General features: G+C 60.5%; 1 protein-coding gene across 1 annotated transcript in view; it reads right to left on the reverse strand.

Moving 5' to 3' along the window:
* LOC119308090 (DNA-directed RNA polymerases I, II, and III subunit RPABC5) overlaps positions 1 to 9439 on the reverse strand; it is a 13430-nt gene that overhangs the window by 3633 nt on the left and 358 nt on the right. Inside the window, exon 2 of the mRNA XM_037584201.1 lies at positions 2384 to 2442. Coding sequence (XP_037440098.1) covers positions 2384 to 2442 — 59 coding nt within the window. The remainder of the gene's footprint in view (positions 1 to 2383; positions 2443 to 9439) is intronic.

Raw genomic sequence — 9439 nt, forward strand, 5'->3', positions numbered from 1 at the left:
GACCGCCCCAGCGCCACAGTGGCCGCACTGGCCCGCGCCGGGCCCAGCCACGCCAACCGCGCCGGTCCAGCTTCCACCGCTGCCGCCCAGCTCCGGACTGGGCCAGTCCACACCAGGCGGCCTCCCAATACAGCACGTCCGTTTCCGCCGTCGCCGTCCCTGATTCCGGCCTGGCTGACCGGGACGTCACCACCGCCAGTCTATACGGAGGCCGGGAAACCACCGGTACCCACGTTGCAGTACGGTGACCCGTCCGGCTCCGCGGGCCCCTACGCCGGCCACCCTACCACCGATCGGACGCCGCCGTCATCGCTGCCCCGCACCGCCAAGCCAATCAGCCATGGCGCTCTGACCCAGACGCCGCCACGGTTCGCCAAGATTGACTTCGCCACTTATGACGGCACGGAGGACCCCCTCAACTGGCTCAACCAGTGCGAGCAGTTCTTCCGCGGGCAGCGCACACTCGCGTCGGATCGCACTTGGCTCGCCTCTTACCATCTCCGCGGTGCAGCACAGACGTGGTACTACGCCCTCGAGCAGGACGAGGGTGGCATGCCCCCGTTGGAGCGCTTTCGCGAGTTGTGTCTCCTTCGTTTTGGGCCGCCGATCCACGGGAGCCGCCTGGCAGAGTTGGGCCGCCTACCCTTCACCTCCACGGTGCAGGACTTCGCCGACCGCTTCCAGGCCCTGGCATGTCATGCGCCGGGTGTGACGGCACTACAGCAGGTCGAGCTCTTTGTCGGGGGCCATCCAGACCACATCCGCGTGGACGTCGAGCTACAGGGACCCCAGGACCTCCAGACGGCCATGTAATACGGTCGCGCGTTCGAGCGCCGCGCAGTGGCCATCCAGCCGGCATCCCAGTCCCGGGCCGCCGGGCCGCTACCCGGGCCGGATGTTCCCGCGCAGGGTCGGCCTGCTCAGGCTTCCGCGGCACCCCTCGCCGCGACCGCGGCGCGCCCGTTCCGCCGGCTCACCTCGGCCGAGCTACTCGAGCGTCGCCGCCAAGGGTTGTGCTTCAACTGCGACGAGCCCTACACGCCCGGCCACGTCTGTCCGCAGCTCTTCTACCTGGAGGCTGCAGACTACATTGAGGAGGACGCCGTCGCCGCCGACCCAGCTGTAGCGCAGGTGTTTGACGCTGGTTGACCACCGCAAGGAGTTCAACAAGCGCTTCCCCACCTTACAGCTCGAGGACAAGCTGTTTGTGCAGGCGGGGGGAAGAGGGAAGAGATTTCCTTCTTAATTCTTGCTTGATTAGATTGATACATCTCCTCTCTTTATATAGAGAGGTTTACTTGACTCCCAAGCAAGGCTTACTTGACCCCCAAGCAAGCAACCCTTATCTCTAATTAACCCTAAGACTAATGGGCCCATTAGGCCCATTACGTACTCTTAACACCAACATTTCACAAACCAAGCATCTCAGCCAGACAGCCACACTCAACGGTAGACTCCAATATGTATGTAATATAATTTACAATTTTACACCATGAACATTTGTCTTGTCATTAGTGTTCGTTAACAAGAAACAGCATACTATTACACAATAACATCATTTCATTGTCAAACAGATGCAGAGTAGGGGGGAGTACATATGGCTAATCTGATGGCATTTTTTTACTATACTCTATGTACCTCGCTAAGACCGACAATAATACAATCGCATGCAATAAAATTTACAGTTTATCATGAGCTTCTGTTTTTTTCATCTTTCTAGCGTCCATTTACTATATACGCAACATTATTCCAACATAACGTTACGACACAGCAAGCAGTGTATGGAGAGTACACATGGCTAAAAAGATGAATTTTTTTTTTTTTGCAAAGACTACAAAGATTAGTATACTGCCATACTCTTAAGTGCCTAGTTACGTTCGACACTAAGAAAATATGATAAAATTTTGAACACGGGGAAAAACACGTCATAGGATGCAAACATAGCAACTATCATCCAGACTTAGCCATTTGGTTTAACACTGGCATAATTCTAAGTGCTCCACACATCCCAGTCAAGGTGACAGTTCAGTGAAATATCTAAAACAGGGAAGCAGAACACTAATAAGGGCCCCCAAATGCATCAAAAGATGCATGACACAGCCAGTTTTCAGTGTTTATTCATTATGGATCAGGTCTGCTACGGTGTTCAGTGGTGCACCATGTACGTCACAAGATATACAGCATACCAGTCTATCACACTTGTGTGCATAACTTCCTCACATAGAAGTGAAACATGTTCCATTGTAGCTAAAAACGAAAAGAAGCCGACATTGCAAATGCAGGCTTCCTCAAGGCCTCATCCACCAAAACAGGATCAAAGGCAGAGCCAGTACAAATGCACAATCAAACCACAGAACAGGAACCAGGATGCATAAATGTTTACCCCTCAGTGTAGTCGGCCTGGAGAAGATCGAGGTAGTGGTCCCACTTGTTCCCGATCACCTGTCCAAGCATACAAATTGAACTTGTGAGTTGATCTTTTTCTGTAGATAAAAAGGCAAGGAGTTCTCCCGATGCATTATATGAATATGTAGATAAGAAAAAACATGAAGAGTTGTTCACAGAAGTTTAAATGGAATACTTTTCAGTAAAAATTGTTGCTGCCACACAACAACTACACCCTAGTGTTTTTTTACGCAAATACGCAAGATGCGTATCATTCCATTGATAGGTAGGAAACAAGAGTGGCAAGATTACACGGGTAACACTTTACCACGTACACAGAGCTGGCGTGGGAAAGCGGTACATGAGCAGAATGGATGAGGGTGCTCAGCCCCAACCTAGCAATCTACGCATCAGGGAGGCAAAAAGTTTGCAACGTCCTTGGCCCCGGCAAGAGCCCATGCCCGAGCGTCGTCCTTGATGATCTGAACAAGAATCGTAGTGGAGGGGTTCATGTGGTCGAAGATGCACGCATTACGGTGGCGCCAGATTGACCAAGCAGTGAGGAGGGCGAGGGAGGCGAGACCTTTCCGCAAGGCCGCAGGAACCCTCCTGGAGGAGTTAGCCCACCACTCAATGAAGCAATCGCCGGTGCCCGGAGGTGGTAGAGGCAGCCGGCACCAGGCGAGGATCTCATGCCAGATGGTCCGGGAGAATGGGCATTGGACGAGAAGGTGATCGAGGGTTTCCAGCACTTGGTCGCAGAAGATGCATCGGTCGTCATGCGGAAGGCCATGCCGCGCGAGACGGGCAGCGGACCAGCAACGGTCCTGGCTTGCAAGCCACGCAAAGACCCGGATCCGCAGCGGGGCCCACGTGCGCCAGATCAGCTTCCAGTTGGGCGCGATGGTGGAGCCAGCGAACATGGCTCGATAGCAGGAATTCGCAGTATAGATGCCCGAGTCGGTCCACCTCCAGCGTAACACGTCCGGGTCGAGAGTTAGGGTTACGGGTTGCAGGGCACGCCAAAGCTCGACATATTGAACCAACGCAGCCGGCCCCAAGGCACCCTGAATGTCTCCCACCCAGGCCCTGTTGCTGAGGCCCTGCGCAACGGTCGTCGAACGCCTCCGGCGCTTAGGAACCAAAGCAAGGATGGACGGTGCAAGCTCGCCGACCGAACGGCCCGAGATCCAATGGTCTTTCCAGAACAAGCAAGAGTTCCCGTCACCAAGGATCCAGAAGGAGGAAGCATCAAAAATCGCCTGGGCCTCGGGGTCGAAGGGCAGATGGAGGTGCCGCCAGGGACGGGACAGATCGGTGGCTTGGAGCCAAAGCCACCTAGCGCGAAGCGAAACGCCGGTACGCTGCAGGTCACGGATGCCAAGCCCACCCAGCTCCAGGGGGCGGCACACTTTTTGCCAACTGACCAGGCAGCCTCCACCCGGGGCATCGGCTTTGCCGTGCCAGAGAAAGTCACGCATGATCCTGTTGATTTTCTTGAGAATAGCGGGTCGGAGCGCCATGGCCATAAGAAGGTGAACGGGCATGGCGGCGAGAACATGGCGCACCAGGGCTAGACGCTCCCCTCGCGAGAGGAGGGACGCTCTCCAAGTTGGTAGCTTACGCGCCATCCGCTCCACCAGGGGCATAAGAGCCGTCGCGGAGACCTTCCTGGTCGAGAGTGGGATGCCAAGGTAAACGATGGGAAAGTGCGCGATCGGGCAGGCGAGCGTGTCCTCGACAAGCACAGTTTGCTCGACCGTGCAATGGATCGGAGTGGCGGAGCATTTACGGAAGTTGGTGTGCAGCCCAGTCGCGGCGCCGAAGACATGGAGCAGCTCGCGGATGACCTGAAGCTCATGGTGGTCCGGGTGGCAAAAGATAACCACGTCGTCAGCATACAGGGAGATACTCGAGGCCATCCGGCGCTCGGTGAGGCGGCGCAGCACTCCGGTCCTGATGGCGTGCTGGAGCAGGGAGTTAAGCGCGTCGATGACTAGCGTGAAGAGCATGGGGGAGACGGGGTCGCCCTGCCGGAGACCCTTCTCGTGGCAAATGGGGGGGCCCGGGCGGCCATTGATGAGCACACGCGTTTTCGCCGTAGAGAGGAGGATGGAAATCCACTCGCGCCATCTTGGGCCAAAGCCAAGGTGCCCAAGAAGCTGAAGGAGAAAAGGCCATGAGACAGAGTCAAAGGCACGCGCGATGTCGAGCTTTAGGAGGATGCGAGGAGCCCTCATGTTGTGCAACTGACGGGCGGTCTGTTGAACCAAGATGAAATTGTCGTGAATGCAGCGGCCAGCGATGAATGCGCTCTGGTTGGTCGACACCATATCTCGAAGCCGCGGAGCTAACCGCAAGGACAACACCTTGGCAAAAAGCTTAGCCAAGAGATGAATTAGGCTGATAGGCCTATAGTCCGCGAGGGTGGTGGCGTCAGGTTTCTTCGGGAGGAAAGTGACAAGCGCTTCGTTGAGCTTCTGAAAGCCCAGGCCATTGAGGTGATAAAGCTTGTCGAAAGCGTCGCAGATGTCATGCTTGACAGTGTCCCAGCAGGCGCGCAAGAACTCAGAGGTGAAGCCGTCCGGACCCGGGGCCTTGCCGGAGGGGAGGGATTTAACGGCCTCCCAGATCTCGGCCTCGGAGAAAGGAAGCTCCAGCTCCGAGAGATCAAAGGAACGGTCGTCGAAAGCCTCTAGGGCAAGGGTCATGTTGCGCTCATCAAAGGAGCCGAGAATGCTCGCAAAGTGGTGGAACGCAGCCTCGGCCATCCCAGCCTCGTCGGAAACCAGGGAGCCATCAACATCCAACTGCAGGATGCGGTTCTTCTGCTTGCGTTGGGAGGCGTGGATCTTCAGGAAGGTGGAGTTCGTGTCACCCTCCCGGAGCCAAGAGAGGCGCACGCGCTGGCGGGCAATCGACCTCTCGAGGGATGCCAGGCCCAGGTACTTCAGTTTAAGGTTTCTACGAAGCCAGGCCTCCGAAGGGGACAGGGGGCGTGAGTCCTGCGCCGCGTCGAGGCGAGCAATCAGCTCGCGAGCGACCAGAAGCTGTAGGGAGACATTGCCGATGCAGCGTGCACTCCAACTTTGGAGGCGACGGGCAGTGAGCTTGAGGCGCAAGTAGATCCTCCTGAATGGGTCCGGATCCGGAGGCTCGCAGTTCCAGGCGTTGCTCACAGTGTCCTGAAATCCATCGAGGTGAACCCAAAACCGCTCGAAGTGGAAGCATTTGGGGCCGCCAGGATGCCGAGAACAGTCCAGCAGGAGAGGGGCGTGGTCAGAAGCGGCCGACGCGAGGCAACGGAGCAGGCAGTGCGGCTGGAAGTCCTCCCAACTAGGAGTGCAGAGAACTCGGTCATTCCGCACAAGGGTGGGGTTATCTTGCTCGTTCGACCAAGTGTAACGGCGACCATGGAGGTAGATGTCACGCAGCTCCAAGTCAGCAACAAAGCGGCGAAAACGACTCATAGAACGGTGGTGCAGCCGCCCATTGTTCTTGTCGGCAGAGGACAAGATCATGTTGAAGTCACCTCCAACGATCCAGGGGCCCGCACAAGTGAGACGAAAGTCGTGGAGCTCGGCAAGAAAGGCCACCTTCGCATCATCCTCCTGAGGCCCATACACAGCCGTAATCCACCAGTGCTGCTCGCCCGGGGCGAGGGGTGTGACAAGGGCGGACACATGGTAGGCGCCAACCTCCGGCCTAGAGAGGGTGAGCATGGAGCGCTGCCAAGCAACGAGAATACCTCCGCGCGTGCCATTGGCAGGTAGAAAGAAGAAGTCCTGGAACGAGGGCCCGAGAGTCTCGGTAACAATAGGAGCAGAGACCACTGCGAGTTTGGTCTCGCTAAGGCACACAATCGAAGGGGACACAGAAAGAATCATGGAACGGACCGCCATGCGTCTGGCCTTCGAATTTAGGCCACGCACATTCCAAAACACGACCTTGAGGCTACAATCCATGGAAACGATGGGGGGGCGAGGGAGAGGGGAAACGCAACCCTAAGAGGGAATCAGGACCGGCATCACAGGCGCACGGTCGAGGAGCTGCGTGACACCGCGGGGAATCTGCCATCCGTAGTAGTCTGCGAAGGCCTGCACCACATCCTCAGCTAACGGCCGTGCGAACAGCTGGGTGTATTTGGCGAGGGTGGAGTCGTCGAGCGACCCATTCTCCTCGAGGAGCCCGAGCCTCCGCAACAGCACTTTCTTGGCCTTCATTTCGGAATCCAGACCGCAATCAGCTTTGGCGATGCGAGAGCTTCTCCTGGGAGTGAAATTGGGGGGGATCGCGTTGCGCTTGCGCCTCGGAGCTGGCTTGGGCTGGGGCAGAACCTAATCAACAGGCCTTACAACCGAGTCCAGGAACGCACGAAGCGCGGGACGTTGCATGGCCTCGGGGCCTGGGGCATGCACGGAGGGGCCCAGCCCAGGTGGAGACAGGGTGCCCAATGGGGGGGAGCCACGCGGCGGCCCATCCCTCGCAGCAGCAGGCGACAAAGCGACGGGTGAAGCGAGGTCAGGCCCAGCAGGGCTGGTCGGGCGGGCGGGAGACGGCGCGGGGCCGGTGTGGGACACGCGGCCCTCCACGACAAAGGCAGCATCGGATGCTGGTGATGACGCCAGGCAATCGTCTGAGCAGGGAGACCGTGGGCGGAAGCCACTAGATCCCGAGGCGCAGGAATTGCCGCCATGACCAATGACTGGGCAAGGCGGGGATCGAAGGGCGGGCGGGGAAGCACAGCCAGCAGACAGGTGGCCCGCGAGGGGAGGCTGGGGCGAGCCAACGGCCGGATGGGGAGGAGACACGCTCCCGCGAAGCGCCAGCTGGCGGTCAGGAGAGTTTGAACACGGTCGTAGGAGCGGTCCGGTCGTAGGAGAGGACGGGCTGACCTCAGCGGTCACCTTATCCTGCGGAAGAGCAGGGGAGGGTTGCTTTTGCAGAGACCCCACAGGGCGCAAGCGGGTCTAGACGGGGCCCGCCATGCGAGGGGGAGCGACGGTGGGGTAGGGCCCAAGGATGCCCTGCCAGCCACGAAAAGGGGGGGGAGCGTGTGATCACCGGCGACCACCGGCCGGAGCACCGGCGCCGCGGGAGCCAGCTCCACGATCACCGGAAGAGCGCGGTGAGAAGCTATGGCGGGAGGGCCAGGCTGGAGGGCAAGGAGGCGAGCTGTCGGGGCCTACGCCCGAGCTGGGGTCCGTCGCGGGCGGCGGCGGGGGCAGCCGGAAATCCTCCGACCGGCGGACATGAATGCGCACCGGCCACCTGAGAAGATGGACCGCGAAACGCTCCGCGCGGTCGGGGTCAGCGTCAGGCCACACCGCGTCGGGCTCGGGGAGGAACAGCTCCAAGGTGCGAGGGATGGCATCAGGGTTGGGCGTCCAGGCCGAGAGGTGAAAGACAGCCATGTCGCTGCCGCTGCGTGTCTCAGGCGCGAGGTGGTCGATGTAGCAGAATGGGGAAAGCAGCTGCTCCGCCGTGGCCCTGTGCCAACCATGCTCGGGGATGCCCCGGATCTCGATGTCAACGCGGAGGCGAAGGGAGAGCGGCTCGGCGCCGGCGGAGCGGCCCCAAGGCTGAGAGAGCAGACGGAACCGACGGGCGCGGACGGGACGCTCCGCGACACGGGCACGAGCCAACGGGTAAGCGAAACGAACCAAGAATTCGCCGTCCGGCCGCAGATGAACGGAGAACTCGTCGTCAGAGAAGCCGAAGCGGTCGCGGAGGGCGGCAGCAACATCAGAGCGGCCAACGCCGGACCTGTTCCCAGCCACGGTCACCACCAGAGCCTGTTCCAAGGCAGCCTCGGCCGCGACGATCTCGGGGGAGCGCTCCAAGAAACAGAGCGCCCCCGCGGGTTGCAGGGACGGGTGGCCGGACATGGCGGCCGGGGAGGAGGAAGACGGAAGGGAGGGCGACTGGGAGGTCGCAGGGCCAGAGGGCGAAGGGGTCGCGCCGGAGGCCAAGGCCACGCCCCCAGACCCGGAAGACGCGGGTCAGCTGGGGCCCATGACACTGGAGGCAGAGGAGCTCGCGGGGCGAGGAGAGGCGGCGCGGACGCGCTTGGCCGCCGGGGCGGGGCGCGGGGGGAGGCACGCGGGGCGTCGCAGTCCCGAGCAACATGGCCATAGAAGCGACAGCGCTTGCACCGAATGTCACGGCGGCACTCTGCCCTGGGGTGGTCGCTGAAGCAACGCGGGCACTCCTTCGAAGCAGGGGAGGGCGGCCGGGGGCGAGGAGCCGCGGCCGGGGCCTGACGGCGGCGCGGGCGGCGGGGGCGAGGGCGAGGGCGACGACGGCCCGAGGCGACCTGCCAGCCACCCCCATCCGCGGCGTCGGCGGCGTCGCCGGCAGGGGAGACCGGACAGATCTCGGAGCGGGGCCAGGGACGCGGGGCAGGCGGCGGCGAGGGGGTCGAAGCGTCGGCGGCCTCTGGAGTGAGCGCGGAGGACGCAGGCTCACGGGCACAGAGGGCCTGCCGGTAGGACAGCGGCCGGCGAGCGTGGGGCGGGGACGGGGAGGCGGAGGACGGGCTGGACTCCAGCCAGCGCAGCTCGCGCGAGCGGCCAGTCCCAGTGGCGGGAGGCGAGGCCATGGGGAGAGGGCGGGTCCGGGGAGACCGCGGAGGTGGACGTCGGGGCCGGAGTGGCCACCGACGGCGAGCGCGGAGCGAGAGCTAGGCGCGGAGCGGAGCCTTTCGGTGTTCACAAGGCGTCTTATCCACTACACCCTAGTGTTAAATCTTGGGTACAAACAGCTAGCGACCATATACGGTAAACACACTTGATTATTTGAGAGGACGATGAGAACAATCTTAAAGTGTACCACCACATAAACCTAGAAGAAGAGTGCGGATACCCTGAGAGGGGATGTGCCCTAAGCCGCGGCGTGCGTCCTTAAAGGGTGGCTGACGGGAGCACGAGAGAGCGGCGAATCGACGAAACCCCTAGCGAAACGAGGCCAAGCAGGCTATGCCGGAGACGCAAGAACGAGAGGCACCGGAGATCGCCGGAAGGGAGGAGGAGAAAGGGTACATGATGGTGTTGTG

This window comes from Triticum dicoccoides, chromosome 5B (genome assembly GCF_002162155.2).
Source record: "Triticum dicoccoides isolate Atlit2015 ecotype Zavitan chromosome 5B, WEW_v2.0, whole genome shotgun sequence".
NCBI classification, from domain to species: Eukaryota; Viridiplantae; Streptophyta; class Magnoliopsida; order Poales; family Poaceae; genus Triticum; species Triticum dicoccoides.